The sequence below is a fragment of the Orycteropus afer genome, unplaced genomic scaffold, assembly GCF_000298275.1.
Source record: "Orycteropus afer afer isolate SDZICR_OR568_19922 unplaced genomic scaffold, OryAfe1.0 scaffold00084, whole genome shotgun sequence".
Taxonomy (NCBI): Eukaryota; Metazoa; Chordata; class Mammalia; order Tubulidentata; family Orycteropodidae; genus Orycteropus; species Orycteropus afer.
The window spans coordinates 2,274,134-2,291,990 of record NW_006921671.1 but is presented as its reverse complement, the minus strand read 5'-3'; the positions used below and the strand labels follow the sequence as shown (position 1 = coordinate 2,291,990).

Sequence of the window (17,857 nt, the reverse complement as noted above, 5' to 3'; positions counted from 1 at the left end):
CTACAACAGAAGTGGATGCTTAACAAATAGGAATTTATTCTCTTAGAGTTTAGGAGGGTAGAAGTTCAAATTCAGAGTGCCAGCTCTATGGGCTGGGTGAAGGCCCTTCGACCTTGCGCTTTAGCTCTGCCTCTTATTCCAGACCCACTGGAGCTAGAGGCATCTCCTAACTCAAGCAGATGCTGGTTGCTCAGGCTGACGAACCCAAAGTCAGCAGGTAAAATGGCAACATGGCAGGCCACTGGTTCAAGTACAGGAACAATCTCAAGATCAGCAGACAACATGGCAGGCCACTAGTTCAAGTCCAGGAAGTGGAGATGAAGACTCGGCCAAATGAGGATCCAAATGTGCCAAAAGCTTTCTCAAAGTTTCTCCTTATATACTGGAAGCAGACCAAATCCCTAAGGTTACTACCCTTCAATTAAGCAGCTGCTCATAGCAAATTCTACTATGAGGTGATTACAATCTCATCATGGGGAATAATCGCATCTAGCTGCCAAGCCACTCAAAACCATGGGCCAGCCAAGTTGAACACAACCTTAACTACCACAAGTGTAACTGCTATTTTTGACAAGAAATCTGCAAAAGTGATAGTGGTAGAAAGCAGGAAAGACCCAAGGTAGGTTGTCTTCTAGAAAGTAAGAAAGTCACTCAAGAATGAAAGAGCAATCAACTTGTGTCAAATATTGTTAATTGGTTGAATAAAAGGAAGACCGAGAGTTGACAAGTTTATTGAGCAACATAGAGGCTACTGGTGAGTTGACAGGCTCTACTACAGCAAGTTGGTTGTAAGAAAGACAACTAGGAATGGGTTCAAGATAGATTAGAGAAAAAGGAATTGAACCCAATTATTTTTGAAAGAATATATGAACCCAGAAATTTTTAAAGAATATATGAAATGTTTCTTAGGTCTCTGCATAAAACTATAGTTTAGCTTAATTAAAAAACAGAAGATCTTCTATATATTACAAGAAGCCCAGGCCTATATATTAAAAAAAAAAAAAAAAAAAAAAAAAAACTCACTGCCATCAAATCGATTCCAACTCACAGAAACCTCCTTTGGGTTTCCAAGGCAGTAAACCTTTACGGAAGCAGATTGCCCAGTCTTCCTTCCATGGAGTGGCTGGTGGGTTTGAACCTCCAACCTTTTGGTTAGCAGTCAAATGCTTTAGGCATCACACCACCAAAGCTCCTTAGGCCTATATATAGATGAATAGATATTTGAATATCACTTGGCTTTCCCTTTATATAGATACAAAATCTAAAATGACACAACTGAACAGGCACTTTTCTACTAAAGGAAAATGAGCAAGAATGTGAATTCATTGTTGAACACATCCTGAGAGCATTTCCAATGAAAACCAAAAAGATTCTACCCACAATCAACATTGTCTTTCTTTTTCATGAATTATAACCATGAATTTGAGAGGATTTTCCTACAAGAAATTTTCTAGTAAAAACTAAACTTTGGTATTAAATACAAGAGTCTTTTCCACTTTCATAAGGTAGTGTAGTGCCTAAGGCATTTGACTGCTAACAAGAAGCCCGGTGGTTCAAACCCAGCTACTCCTTGGAAGGAAGGCTGGGCCATCTACTTCCATAGTGATACTGCCTTGGAAACCCAAGGAAGGGTTGCTATGAGTTGGATCCAACTTGCAGTGAGTTTGGTTTTTCGGTTTAGCAATATTAAAAACATACACACCCATGGAAACTGTCAAGAAATCTAAGGTTGACAACAAAAAGTATGCTGCCTAACCTAGGCATATATAACCAAGGGATTTGAAAGCAGGGACTTAAAGAGATAACGTGTACACCAAAGTTCATTGCAGCATTATTCATGTGAAGAATCAAAAGGTGGAAACAACCCAAGTGTTCATCCACAGATGAACGGATATGCAATATGTGGGTAATATCCCACACACAATGGGATATTATTCAATTATAAAGAGAAATGAATTTTTGATGCATGCTGTATGAATGAACCTTGAAAATATGCTAAATCAGACACAAAGGAAAAATGCTATATGACTCCATTTGTATAAAATACCTAGAATAGGCAAATGCATAGAGACAAAAGTTTATTAGTGATTACCAAGGCTGGACAGAAGGAGGAATGGGGAGTTACTGCAGCAGGAGTCCTACAGAATTTTGTAGAATTTCCATTTACCAAAAACACCAAACTCATTGCCGTCGAGTCGAATCCGACTCATAGTGACTCTTCCTTGGGTTTCCAAGGCAGTATCACTACAGAAGTAGATTACTCAATCCTATTCCAAGGAGTGGCTGATGGGTTTGAACCACCAGCCTTCTGGTTAGCAGTCAAATGCCTTAGGCACTACACCACCAGCGCTCCCTATTTACCACAGTAAAATTAAAAATTAAAACAACTGGTGACAGCACAGTGAATGTGTTTTCAATACATTTTTGTATTGAATTACCTTAAATTATCACATTTTTAATAATGAATAGCATAAAATAAACTTCACTGCATATTGCTCTGATGGGGCAATGCTGAGTAGGATGTCTGGAGTAACTAAGAAGCTGCTCGAAAATGTTCCTAAATTCTTCCTTAGCAATCTAAAATCACTTTTTTGCAACTGTCACCAAATGAAAGTCAATAACTGAAGTAAAACAAGTTAATCATTAAAAAAGAGAGAGTAAACAAAATGGTGGTAAATGTGCTAAATGCTATTGAATTGTTCACTTTACTTTGGTTAATTTTCTGTTATGTGAACTTCATTTCAATTAATTATCTTTTTTAAAAGTAAAGAAAAAACAGTATGCTAGCCCTAAGGCACTTGACTGCTAACCAGAAGGCTGGCGGTTCAAACCTGCCAGCCACTCCTCGGAAAGAAGGTTGGGCATTCCTACTTCCGTAGTGATACTGCCTCGGAAACCCAAGGAGGGGTCGCTATGAGTCGGGGCCGACTCAATGGCAAATAACAACAACAACAACAAGCCTCTACTAACAGATCAACATGCTTCTATTGGGAACTGTGGTTTTAAAAGCACTTTTTTATAATACCTCTTTCTTATAATCATCCCAATTCAGTTCTCTGCCCATCAGTTCAACAATCCTGGGTAGGGCTTCCTCTGCTGCCTGGACGTTGAGAAATGCCAGCCGAGTGCGACGTGAAATCATATCCACAGCAGTGCAGGCATACTCCTTAATCCCATATTTCACCTGCATTGAAATCAAAGTAAAAGTATGAGTCTAAGAACTTCCTTAAAATAAAGTTTCACTGAAAAAAATACATTGATTCATGCTTAGGAAAGGTAAAACTTCTTTTTTACTCTGGTTATCCTACAGGAATGAGAAAAGAATGGCAGCACACAGGTCCTCTAACTGGCGGCCAACGGATGCTTGGGAAATGGGATATAGTGGACAATAGTCAATCCTTCTTCCTAAATAAAACTTGGCATAAACATGCAAAGTGCATCATTCCTCATGGCTATCCACAGTAATCCCACACCTCTTTGTTTATACATAATCAGTTGCCATTGAGTCAACACTGACTCATGGAGACCCATTCTGTGTCAGAGTAGAACTGTGCTCTGTAGAGTTTTCAGTGGCTGATGTGTTCCAAGTAGATCACCAGGCTTTTCTTCCAAGGTGCCTGTGAGTGGATACAAACCTCTAACCTTTCACATAACAGTCAAGTGCTTAGCTATTTGCACTACCCAGGAAATGCTTATACAGAATGTTGTTGTTGTTGTTATGTCAGCCCCGACTCATAGCGACCCCACCTTGGGTTTCCAAGGCAGTATCACTATGGAAGTAGATTGCCCCATCTTCCCTCCAAGGAGTGGCTGATGGGTTTGAACCACCAGCCTTCTGGTTAGCAGTCAAGTGCCTTAGGCACTATGCTACCAGAGCTCCCTTATACAGAATATAGATGCAAATTTACATAGGCAAATAGGAAAAGGACAAGGATAAAAAAATTATGGTCTCATCCTTTAGGCTGTACAGAGCTTTCTGTCTTAGATTAATGAGGTAACAGAAGTCCTGAATTCAAACAACAAAGGCTTATAAGACACCTATTTTTTTAAAGCACCAAAAGTGAACCAAACCAAACCAAATACCATGGAGTCTATCCAACACTGGTAACCCCGTGTGTAGAACAGCTTCACAGTGCCCTTGGCTATAATTTTTACAGAAGAAAATCACCAACTTCTTCTTCTGCCTTTATGTTACTAGTTGAGTGTTTAATTGTGCCAGCTAGGGATCTTTTTTAAGGCACAGTAAATGATAAATGACTATAAAACATGATCCCTGTTTTCATAAAATTGAAATCTTTTTGAAAAGTTAGGTATAAAATCAAGTTATGTCATCAGGCAGTACATGAGTTGGTATAAACAAGAAAGGCTATAAGTTCAAACAAGGAACAAACAACTGTGAGCTCTGGTGGCATAACGGGTAAGACATTTGGTTGCTAACCAGAAGGTTGACGGCTCAAACCCAGCTTCTCCATAAAGATTTACAGCCCTGGAAACCCAGTGGGGTCACTATGAGTCATATCTGACTCAATGGCAGTGGGTTTGGTTTTGGGTTTGTTTTGGGAAAAAACATGGAGGAAAAGAAATCCATATTTTCTATTATTATCATCACCACTATCAAATGCACTTCAAAACTTAAATTAAAATTTGTAAATAGAAAGATCTGTTCCAGACAGATGTTCCATGTTTTAGGTACATTAAACCTTAGCTAAGTATAATTTTTAAAGATCATGAAAAATAAATAGATGATTAGTTTCTCACGGCAGACATGTGGCTACTCACATACCTCAGCTTCGATATATGGAAATTCTGACACAAGACGCACTCCAACAATGGGCCACCTTTTTCCAGTCACACTTGCCATTTTGGCCACCTCAAAGGCCTTGTCACCATAGGTAGCAGCAAGATGCTGTGCCACCTAGGGAAATAAAATTGCATTAGGTAGGTACTTTGAATATCTATACTTTCTAGGGACAAAGCAAAAAAAGTACATGCTGGTCAGTTTTCTCACAGCCTGTAACTAAGTTCTAGGAGGGCATTAGAGTTTTATTTGTGGGAGGAAACCACTTAAGCTTCAAATGCTTAGGCCAGCACTAACTCTCCTACACATGTATCACTGTATCAATGACTGATGAAGCTTCAGCTTCACTCTGCTCCTGATACAACTTCTGAAGAATGGCCTTCCTTTGGCTGGAGATAGAAAGAATTTGGGATGGTTGTTTGCTAGACACAAACCAATGAGACCCCAGATTTTCTAATAGAAACTAAAATATACATTGCTTTTTAGGCAACTAAAGCAAAGTACAATCATCTCCTTTCCTTTTTTTTCTTACTTCAAGTCCACAATATGCAGACAGAAACATGCCCTGCCAAAGGAACTTTTATCAGGGAGGCAGCAGAGCTGTTGCTTCTGAAATCAGCAATAGTAATTTTAGGTAAAGAAAAAGATAACATGAAAATGCAAACCCACCTCACTTTCAAGTCCATAATCCTGGACAAGCCTAATGTAGAGTGTAGGGCTCCAATCTTTACCCCCTTGAAGGAAAAGCCCAACTGTTCTACTTGGTCCTGCTTTCAAATTGTGAACCTTGATAGCAGCATCTATAGTATCTTCTGCCATGGATCGATAAGTTGTCCACTTGCCACCTAAAAATAAGTTAATAAATAATTCATTTGGTCACCCTCTTATATTTCTTATAATTAACCATATATTAACTCATCAGTAGGGAGCTCTGGTGGCATAGTGTCTAAGGCATTTGACTGCTAACCAGAACAAAATTCATCTATTATTATAACAAATAAGGCAAAATAATATGTAAGTTTTAGAACCATTGGGAAAAAGAAAACAAAACAAACTCTACTCACTAGAGTTAAATTGATCTAAATGTGACAATTTAATGCAAGCCCGTATCTAAAGCATATTCAAATAACAACAGTTCATTAGCCCATACCTGCTATAGTGATAAGTCCACTGTCACTGACATCAACAACATGATTTCGGGAGATTGACTGAGTATCTGCAGATTTGGGGTCTGTAACAAGGGGACGAATACCACTCCATGCTGCCAGGACATCCCCTCTTCTCACTGGTAAGGATCAATGCAAAGGATAGAGTTCAGTAAGAGGAACATGTGAGTGTGCACTTAAAAAGAGAGAGAAACCTTATGTATGTGAATTAAGGGAATAGATAAGTGCAAGAAAAACTAATCATTAATTCTTTTCTTCCAAAGATAACCTCCATGAAAAAAGCAAAGAACTTGAAAACACTGACAATAATCAAGAGGAAGCAAAAAGACATAAATGATAGCATTCTCCAGTTGGAGTAACCTGGAAACAGGTTAAAAACAACAAAGGAAGAAAAGACAGAAAACAAAAACATGACAATAGTCTTATGACTTGTTAAATTTTCTTTCAGAATATTATCTTGCTGTTTCAGAAAAGACAAAGATCCTTATTAAATTAAATAAGGCAATATCAGGACATCTTCTTCCCTTATCAATATAAGCCTCTTAACTAAAGTCACAGCAGACACCTGACATATACAATTCATCTCATTTAATCTCACGAAGCCTCATAATATCAGTTTTATCATTCTCACTGTACAGAGGAGAAAACAAATAAAAAAATTTAACCAACTTGCCCAAGGCACACAGCTTGTAAATGGTGAACCAGGGTCAGGAGTCAGTTCTTACTGATTCTAAAGTCCATGTTCTTACCCACAGAATTTATACTGATTCTCGCCTGTTGATAAACTCTACCTTTTTGCCTTTTTTTTTTATCCTACTATCTTTATAACAGGAGCTCTAGTAGCATAGTGCCTAAGGCACTTGACTGCTAACCAGAAGGCTGGTGGTTCAAACCCACCAGCCACTCCTCGGAAGGAAGATGGGGCAATCTACTTCCATAAAGATACTGCCTCAGAAACCCAAGGAGGGGTCACCATGAGTCGAGTCCGACTCGCTGGCACATGACAACAACATCTTTATAACTGTCAGAAAGCAGATATGCTGGCTCATCCCAGTGGGTACATAGCACTTGTGAACATCAGGTGGAAGTTCTTTCAGTACTCAAGAGATTATGCAAAGTTTCCTTATCATCACTGCAGAAATACAATTACACAACTATACCAAGAATTTATGAAGTTTGTAATAGAATTAGTCAACTGCTGAAGAGTGCTCGTTACTGAACTAAAAAATGGCTAAAGGAAAATTCTAGTTTAGTAGTGGTATAGAACAAGATTCAGGGCAGTTTTCAGAATCTACTCTACTTCATCCAAATCAATTTCAAAGATGGCTTGGCTCTCTTCTGCTCCCCATCAGGGAGCTGACCATGTGAACAAATCCAGAAGCTGCCTAATGATGCAGATCACAAGGGAGGTGACTGGTTACCCAGCCTACTCTACCTACCATGGTGAACCTGTTAATCCATACTTGGAATGGAGAACTGTATTTTTGCTTCAACCATAACTAGTGGTCATGTGTGACCTCCTTCTTACTACCAACCATTACCCATCAAAAAAAGAAAAAAAGAAAAGAAAGTAAGAAAAAGCCAGCTGCCACCAAGTCTATTCTGATTCATGGTGACCCCATGTGCTTCAGAGTACACTGTGCTCCATAGGATTTTCATGGCTGTGACCCTTCAGAAGAGGTCACCCAGGACTTTCTTCCAAGGCTCCTCTCGGGGTATTCTAACCTTCAACCTTACAGTTAATAGCCTAGCATTTAACCATTTGTGCTACCCAGGAACTCCCATACTAAAGAACCATGTATAGTCTTGAAAATATCACGTCAAAAGGAAAAACTATACCAACTATATATCTATCTATATAGATATATAGATATATAGATATATCTATATCTATCTATCTATCTATCTATATATATATATATATAACTATACCAAGAATGTAAGACAAAGAAGTATTTTATATACAGTACAGAAGTAGCAGGACATCTACCAGCCTACTACTATGCCTTACTTCAAATTAGTAAATTACATGCAAGGAACACAGTTCTGTTAGCAGAGGGCAGCTAGATTTCTGTTTCCACTCAACCCTTGGCCATGTGCCCTTACACACTGAACATTCTGTGTATCTATATACAGCAGTCTCTGAAAAGTATTTAGGTATCTAGCAGACTCTGGGTGTAAACGGTCACAAAGACTCCTTGTAATAAATGAATAGTCCTAAAATGTATCTGACCAAGTGCAGGGAAAAGACCCTAAAAGCAAGTTATATTTGTTTGATGACAGATACTCCCACCATCCTGATGACAAATGAAAAACAGATTTCTAGAAAAGATTAAATTCAACAGGAATAAAATCTGATACATTTTAATATACCTGCTGAGAGCTATACCCTAACAGGGCTGTAATCTGAAAGACATACCCATTCAGCTCTATGGGGGTGTTTAATCAAACCCATATCCAAACACTGTAAATGAAAGGAAAGTCTGAGGCTTCACAAAGGTCTTGTTAAGTGTTTGGAAGCCATAAGGGAGCCTCAAAACTGGGATTCCATTCCTAGATCTGCTTCTCTGATTTGTGCAGTCTTAAATACATTTAATCCTGATGTATTCCACGGAGTAGGGGTTAATTACTACTCTACACAATTCAACAAAACTCTTGTAGAACTTGATTCAAGAGGAATTTAAAAAAAAAAAAAGAAAAGTAACTTGGAAATTACTACTGTTTTCCATTAGAGTTCACATCACACACTGAGTCAAAAATAAAACTTAGCCAACCCACTACAACGTCATTGTGGTCACCACACAGTGCCTAGAGCTTATCTGCAAAATTCCTAAGTAGCCACACTGATCAGGAATTCAGTTCCAACTCTTAAAGCTCTCTGACTGATTTGAAAATTATTTGATGGAAAATTAGACTTTCCAGAGTAACTATGAAGCATATGCTAATGATCTTCATGGCAAATGCTTTCTCTTTTCTGTTATAATAGGCAGCAGAACACATGTATGAAATTGTGTTCTGTGAAACAAAAAGATTGAACTAAACATTCAAGTTTTATGCTCAGGAACAGGAAGTAAAATGTTACATATATTTGTAACATTTTAATTGCTTATTTCTGGAATTGATAATTAAAGGAAAACACCATCAAGAACAGTTCAAAGTGTGTTAAGAACTTTATTTTGCTTGAAATCTTAACATTTAGCTTTTTAGCCTGAGAAGGATATTAGACCAATGTTGCAACTGAATTTTTTTTTAATAATACATTAAAAGATAATAAAATTTTATTATTTAAAGTATAAACATTTATTATTTAAAATCTTATTATTGATGGTTTGTAGGATTTTTATATTATTAGAGCCAGAGGTATTAGTAGACCAGGTTGTGTTGCTAACAATTCCTTTCCAACCTTGAGGGTTAATGATTTCTATGGATTACTCAAAATGCTATTTGCAGCAGAAGGATAAAGAGGTTGGTTGTATCTCCTCACCACCCAAGTTATATAATGACTGGTGAGAGTCATTGGTACAATCTATGTTCATGGGACACAGCATAACTAAATACATGAGACATTAATTCAAAATTTATAAAAGACAGCCACTAACTGAGCTAACTGGTTTCTCTCCTTAGCACTTATTTGACTACAGTGGAAACCTTGTATACAGTTAAACTCTAATTAAAATTTTCTCAAGAAAGAGATTCATAAGCAGCAGAACGGTAGTCAGAATAGAGGACCATTAAATTATCTTCTAATTCCACCTGCAACTTTTGTAATCACATTGGAACCATGGAGGAACCAACCTTAGGGTGAAGACAACTTGGAGAGTTAATAATGAAGAGAGAAAGCATCCTTGGGTGACACAAATGGTTAAGTGCTTAAGTATTGGCCAAATAGCTGGTGGCTTGAACTCACAGAGGCACCTCAGGAGACAAGGCCTGGCAATCTGCTTCCAAAATATCACAGCCTTGAAAACACTATGATAAAGTTCTACTCTGCACATACGGAGTCACTATGAGTCAGAGTCAATTTGAGGGCAACTAACAACAAGAGAGTAAAGAGAAGTGAGGATTCTGGGTCCTGGACATTACTGAATTACTAAATTAATTAACTCCTGAGCCTTGTTATATCTGGGGTTCTTCTTTTACAAGATAATCATTTATTTCATTTTATATACAATAAAATAATATAAAATTAATGAATTTATAAGCATTCCCTTCCCTAAATGTACATATAAATACCTCTAGATTCTCTAGAGCAGCACAGTCCCACAGACTTTTCTGCAGGTATGGAAATGTTCCATACCTGTGCTATTTCATCAGCCACTAGCTACATGTGGTTATTAAACACTTCAACTGTAGATCATGAGACCAAGGAATTTATAATTTTAGTTTATTTAATTTTAATTGAACTTAAATAACCACATGTGGCTAGTGCCTATCACACTGCAGTTCTAGAGTAAAAGCCCTTAAGCAGAAGATTTCAGATCTTGTCCTGATAGATTACTGAGTTGGTTACTTCCAGCATGGCCACATTTCTAATGGAGTAGTGTTTCACTGAAATTCACTCATGAGAATATAATCTGTTGTAACAGCATCTTTTTCCCCAAAACACTTCACTGTCATACCATGTTCCATATTTATCATATCAAACTATCCTCTCCCCAACTAATCTCATGAGTTCAAAGAAATGAAAATTATCTTTACTAAGTCTTGCCTTTTACATGGGAACCCAGGTTCAATTTCCCAGCCAATACACATCATGTGCTACCACCACCTGTCTGTCCGTTAAGGCGTCTGTGTTGCTTCCATGCGGAATAGGTTCCAGTGAAGCTTTCAGACTATGATGGGCAGGAGAATAAAGGCCTGGAAATCTTCTAAATCAGTCAATGAAAATTCTATGGAGCCCAGCAGGATGGCACAGGACTAAGCAGCACTTCATTCCATTGTGCATGGGGTCATTATGAGTAGTAGGGTTACTCAAAGGCAGCTAAAACCAGGAACTCTTAAGTTCTTACCAAAAATCAGTTCTATCACAGATCGTAGCCAAGAGCAAGTACAGAGCCTCCTCTACTCTAATGATCCATGGTCTAATACATGAAGAGAGCAACACAACTCAGGGCTGTTATGCTTCAGAGCAGGAAGATTCATCTTGAATTTTTCTGATTATCATACCATCAGGATAGCTAAACAAGATTTCATTACTGTTATCTCTTTCTCACCGAGTTCAAAGTCTTCAGCAATATCAATTCTAATATTTCTTCACTGTCTCCTCATTACCCAAGGATTGTATAAACTGTTGTTGTTGTTGTTATTTGCCGTCGAGTCGGCCCCGACTCATAGCGACCCCTCCTTGGGTTTCCGAGGCAGTATCACTACGGAAGTAGGATTGCCCAACCTTCCTTCCGAGGAGTGGCTGGTGGGTTTGAACCGACAGCCTTCTGGTTAGCAGTCAAGTGCCTTAGGCACTATGCTACCAGAGCTCCCAACTAGAGGGTCATATATAGAAATCTATATATATTAAGGAAATATTAATGCATTCTCTGTACTTTTTATATCAAACTACAAGACCTGACTTCCTTCCGAGGAGTGGCTGGTGGGTTTGAACCACCAGCCTTCTGGTTAGCAGTACCTTAGGTACTATGCCACCAGAGCTCCCACAGACCTGACATTACAAAATCAAAAGTGGAAATACTTGGGCCTGACCCAACACACAGACTTTATTTTTTAATGATCATATATGAAAACAATTGGATATCCCATCTCAAAGCAAATGTTGTTGTTATGTTCCGTCAAGTCTGCCCCAACTCATAGCGACCGCTCCTTGGGTTTCCGAGGCAGTATGACTACGGAAGTAGATTGCCCCATCTTCCTTCCGAGGAGAGGCTGGTGGGTTTGAACCACCAGCCTTCTTGTTAGCAGTCAAGTGTCTTAGCCACTATGCTATCAGAGCTCCTCTCAAAGCAAAATAGATGCTTAAAATAAAACAACTATTTTAAAAATAGGAAAAATCCATCATGAAATGCTGGCTACTGGATTTGATCACCCAATGCCTTATTGGATATGACATCCAGTTGATTTTGTTTAGAGACCAATTCTCCCAGTGTTAACAGTATTTATAAAGTATTGGCAATGTTTGAAGAAGAATGGAGAGAAAATAAACAGTCCTTCTGCCATCATGTTTTAAGAATCATTTTTATTACATTCCTGATAACTCATTCAGGTTTTAGTACATGTAATATACAAACAAAATATAAACAGTAAAACTGAAAAGACATTTTTAACTGCTGGTTGAAAAAACTCAATGTGATGTGACTGTTTTAACTTATAATCAATATTTTTGCTGTTAAAAATTTGTCAAACAAATGTTTGTTTTTAAAAATTAATAGAAAACAAAACCCACTGGAAATGACAATTAAGAGTTAAATGTGTGGTTTTGCTTCACATGAGTTATTCACGAATAGGTTTTGGGGTGTTCTTTCTCGTTTGCCACTTTCAAAAAAAAAAAAATCAATAAGCAGCATGTGAAAATATCTAAATGAACACAGGGGAAATAGTGTCAGAAATCAATACTTTCCTACCAGCATGTTTAACCTGCTGAAATGAAGTGTTAATCACAGAAATAAGATACCATATTACATTTATAAACTAATGAAACTAGAAAAAGCAAAGCACGTGACACTATAATTAAACAGCTGGAAGACATCCAAGCCTGTGTAAATTGATAACCCTAGTACAATCTCTGGCAGTGAAAAGGCAGGTCTGCAGTGAGTTGATAGGGCCAGCTCAGTTGTTAATTGAATAACAGGCGATCTATAAACACTACTAATTGCATATGTGAAACCTGTGTACAACTAGAGAAGCTGCCTAGAGAAGCTCTCCAGAAAAACTACGTGGATAAAGCACCCAGCAAATCTTCTGTCTCTCTCAATCCAGTTAAGTCATAGTTTAGTTTAGCCACCGCATCCTTCTGATTAACCTCTACACAGCAGACTTAATGGTACATTTTTTAAAAGATCATTTTTCTTCCTAACTCAATACGAACCACAGAATTATCAATTACCCATTTCAGAAAAGAACAAACAAGTAATCTAGAAAATTCATCCTGTGAATGGAGAGCTTTCTAAATTGTAAAAGAAGACATGGTCTTATTCCCAACAGGCAAAATGCTTTTCAGAATTGTTCCAGCACATTTTGCAGAAGTGTGGCAGCTGCTGTGAACAGCATGGAGTGTTAAGATTTGACACTTTTTTTTCCCCTTCTTCTTAAGGATATAGCCATTTGGGGAAACTCAGAAATGGTTGTTAGAATTTTACTTATTCATCCACTTAATAAATCCTTTAAAAATGATCATTTCAACTCCGGTGAATTTAGAATACTTCAAACTTATCGCTCTTACAATCTAACCCAATCTATTTCTTTTTTTTCTTATTTTTTTTAAATTCAGTCTGGAAGACTTGATGGCCCAAGGGATTACTTACAACATAGGAAAGCTCCTCTAGTTTAACATTCAAATCCAGGTAAGGTCAGCTGCAAGCAAAGGTTACTATCATTCTGATGCTATGCAGCAGCTTCCTTCAATGAGGTGAATTGATAGATTTAATCCAGTCCCTTATGGATATAATACCACATCTTGAAATCCAGAACTACTGATCAGAGTGCCACACAGTATTTAGAAGTACAATCTAAATACTGATTTGTGCTCACTTTGTGGATCCAACACTTACTAGCTGTGTGACACTGGGAAAGAAACTTAAAAGTCACTGGGTCTCACTTTTTTCATCTACAAATGGGAATTACAAAATATACTTCATCAGGTGTCACAAAGATTTAAAATGATAATATAAACAACGTGTTCATCACAGTTTCTGATATAAAAAGTGCTCAGTAATGGTTGTTTGTTGTTGTTATGTGCTGTCGAATAAGACCTGACTCATAGCGACCCCTCCCTGGGTTTCCGAGGTGGTATCACTACAGAAGTAGATTGCCCAACCTTCCTTCCGAGGAGTAGATAGCTGGTGGGTTTGAACTGCTAGCCTTCTGGTTAGCTGTCAAGTTCCTTAGCAAAAAAAAATAAGCCACACCTACCCCATATATCCATTGCCATTGAGTCAATTCTAACTCATAATAATCCCACAGGATGGAATAGAACTGCCTGATAGGCTTTCCAAGGCTTGTAATCTTCATGGAAGCAGACTGCCACATCTTTCTCCTGCAGAGTGGCTTGTAGGTTTCAAACACCAACCTTTTGGTTACCGGGTAAGCACTTAACCACTGTGCCAACCAGGGCTCTTTCAATCCAATAAAGAGAAAGGTAAATATTAAAATAGGAGTAGCAACAGCATGCAAGTTGACATGACAATGACAAAACTTCCTTGGAGAAATTTTACTTTGAGATATAGATACGCTTCAGCTAATTGATGCTCTTTATCAGAACTAGGGTAATTTCTCAAATATGAGGCATTCAGTTGATTAGAAATAAGAATGCAAAGCAACTCCAAAAACATCATAATTTCTTTTTTTAAAGATTATGTTTTTAAGTTGGAAAAGTGTAATGGAAAATAAATGAAGTATTTGCGAACAATGTCATCTCTACTTTCAATCTATGTACCTAGAGACCTCTGCTACCTGCTATTGTTGTTAGGCACCATGTAGTCAGTTCTGACTCATAGAGACCCTATGTACAACAGATTGAAACAATGACCAGACCTGAGCCATTCTCACAATTGTTGCTAAGCTTGAGTCCATCTATGCAGCCACTGTGTCAGTTCACATTGTTAATGGTCATCCTCTTTTTCGGTGACCCTCCACTTTGCTGTTGTTGTTGTTAGGTGCCATCAACTCGGCCCCAACTCATACTGACTGTGTGTAGAACAGAATGAAACACTGCCTGGTCCTGCACCATCCTCACAACTCTTGCTATGTTTGGGCCCACCTCATAGCCACTGTGCTAATCAATCTCATTAAGGGTGCTAAAGGGGCAGAGAAGTGGCATCTTCTGACCTCCTCTAACCCCACAAGAGGAAGACAGAATCACCATCAGCAGCCTAAGGCCTATTCCTGTGAAGCCATACATGCTTCATTCCTCCAGCCCTTTCACTAACCTTGACACCAACCATTCCTCCCACAGCACCCACCACCTCTCTGCTGGGCTTGACAATTCGCTGCAGTGGCCACACAGAACTCACAGATTATGGAGTTTATTAGGGAAGCAACAGGCTACAGTTCAAGTTCAGGAACATGCTCAGTCTCTCACAGCCAGCCGTCTCACTCAGTAGCACATCACTCTCTTAGCAGTCCGTGTCTCTTAGTCTCCCAGCCAGCAGTGAGAGATTCCCTCTCTCTAGGAGGGCTCCTTTTGAGCCTGGCAGAGTAGCCAAACTAACCAATCCCAATATCAGAATTCTATACACCTGAGAGAGAGAGCAAACTTCCCAGAAGATTGCTTTGTGCTGGTTCAACTGAAATATACCAGGTAGATAATTAACAATCAGCTACTCAGATGCTCATGGCAAAGTGGGAGTTACAAGGATCACGGCTAGAAAAGCCATACCAGGTAATTTACTACACTGCAAAGGTTCTTCGCTTTTTTCGCAGACCCTCTACCTTACCAAGCATGATATCCTTCTCCAGGGAATAGTTCCTTCTGACAACATGACTAAAATAGGTGAGATGAAATCTGGCCATTTTTGCTTCCAAGAAGCATTCTGGCTACAATTCCTCAAGGACAGATTTGTTCATCTTCTGGCAGTCCATGGTATTTCCAGTATTCTTTGCCAACACCTCAATTCAAAGGCATCAACTCTTCTTCCATCTTCCTTATTCATTGTCCAGCTCTCATATGCATATGAGGCTACTGAAAATACCATGGCTTGAGTCAAGTGCACTTTGGGCTTCAAAGTAACATCATTGCTTAACACTTTAAAAAAGGCCTTTTGCAGACTTTTCCAGTACAATATGATGTCTGATTTCCTGACAGCTGCTTCCATGGGTGTTGACTGTGGAGGCAAGTAAAATGAAATTCCTGACAATTTCAATCTTTTCTCCATTTATCATGATGTTGCTTATTGGTCCAGTTGTGAGGCTTTTCATTTTCCTTATGTTGAGGTGTAATCCATACTGAACACTGCAGTCTTTGATTTTCATCAGTAAATGCTTCAAATCTTCCTCACTTTCAGCAAGCAAGGTTGTGTGCTCTGCATACTGCAAGTTGTTAATGGTTGTTCCTCTAATTCCGATGACCCATCTTCTTCATATAATCCAGCTTCTCAGATTATTTGTTTGAGCGTACAAATTGAGTAAGTGTGATGAAAGAATACAACCCTGATACACAGATACACACCCTTTCTGATTTTAAATCATGCAGAATCCCCTTGTTCTAACAACTGCCTCTTGGTCCATATACAGGTTCCTCATAAGCATAATTAAGTGTTCTAGAACTCCCATTCTTCACAATGTTATCCATAATTTGTTATGATCCACATAGTTGAATACTCTTGCATAATCAATAAAACACAGACATCTTTCTGGTATTCTTTGCTTTTGGCTAAGATCCATCTGACATCAGCAATGATATCTCTCATTCTACATCCTCTTCTGAATGCAGTTTGCATTTCTGGAAGTTCCCTGTCTATATACTCTACTTTATTAAGCATGATATCCTTTTCCTTCTGACAACATATACAAAAGTATGAGAATACAAGTGTGGCCATTCTCACTTCCAAAGAGCATTCCAGCTGTACTTCCTCCAAGACAGATTTGTTCTTTCTTTTAACAGTCCACAGTACATTCAGTATTCTTCACCAATACCACAATTTAAACACATCAGTTCTTCCATAGTCTTCCTTATTCACTGTCCAGCTCTCACATGCATATGAGGCTACTGAAAATATCATCAATTGGATCAGGACCCCCTGTTTTCAAAGAGACATCTTTGTTCTTAAACACTTTAAAGATATCTTTTGCAGCAGATTTGTCTGGTGCAATGAGTCATTTGATTTCTTGACTGTTGCTTCCATGAATGTTGATTGTGGATACAAGTGAAACTAAATTCCTGACAACTTCAATCTCTTCTCTATTTATCATGATGTAGCTTACTGGTCCCATTGTGAAGGTTTTCTTTTCCTTATGTTGAGGTGTAATCCATATTGAACACTGTAGTGTTTGGTCTTCATCAGTACATGCTTCAAATTTTCTTCAATTTAGCAAACAAGGTTGTGTCATCTGCATATTACAGGTTGTTAATGAGTCTTATTCCAGTTATGATGCCTCATTCCTCTTCATATAATCCAGCTTCTCAGATTATTTGCTTAGTATACAGATTGAATAAGTATGGTGAAAGGATGCAACTCTGCCACATACACAGTATCCCCTTGTTCTGTTCAAATGACTGCTTCTTGGTCTACGTGCAGGTTCTTCATGAGCACAATTAACTGTCCTGGAATTCCCCTTCTCCCCAATATTACCCATAATTTATTATGATCCACACAGTCAAATGCCTTTGTACAGTCAATAAAACACAGGGAAACATCTTTCTAATATTCCTTACTTCCAGCCAAGATCCACCTGATATCAGCAATGATATCCTGCATTCCACATTCTCTTATGAATCTAATTTGAATTTCTGGAAGTTACCTATCAATGTAATGTTGCAACTGTTTTTGAAATATCTTCAGAAAAATTTTACCTGCATGTGATACTAATGATATTGTTTAATAGTTTCCAGATTCTGTTGGATCACCTTTCTTTGTAATGGCCACAAATATATCTCTTCCACTTAGCTGGTCAGGTAGCTGTCTTCCAAATTTCTTGACATGAACAATTTAGCACCTTCAGCACTGCATTTGTTTGCTGAAAAATCTCATTGGGTATTCCGTCAATACCTGGAGCCATATATATAAAT

At 38.3% G+C, this 17,857-nt stretch overlaps 1 protein-coding gene across 1 annotated transcript in view; it reads right to left on the bottom strand.

The window, feature by feature from the left end:
• Window positions 1–17,857, bottom strand: part of GPD2 (glycerol-3-phosphate dehydrogenase 2) — a 172,876-nt gene that overhangs the window by 23,742 nt on the left and 131,277 nt on the right. Inside the window, exons 9-12 of the mRNA XM_007941812.2 lie at window positions 5,949–6,083; window positions 5,468–5,643; window positions 4,784–4,915; window positions 3,026–3,184 (exon numbers count right to left, since the gene is read on the bottom strand). Of these exons, the coding sequence (XP_007940003.1) occupies window positions 3,026–3,184; window positions 4,784–4,915; window positions 5,468–5,643; window positions 5,949–6,083 (602 nt within the window). The remainder of the gene's footprint in view (window positions 1–3,025; window positions 3,185–4,783; window positions 4,916–5,467; window positions 5,644–5,948; window positions 6,084–17,857) is intronic.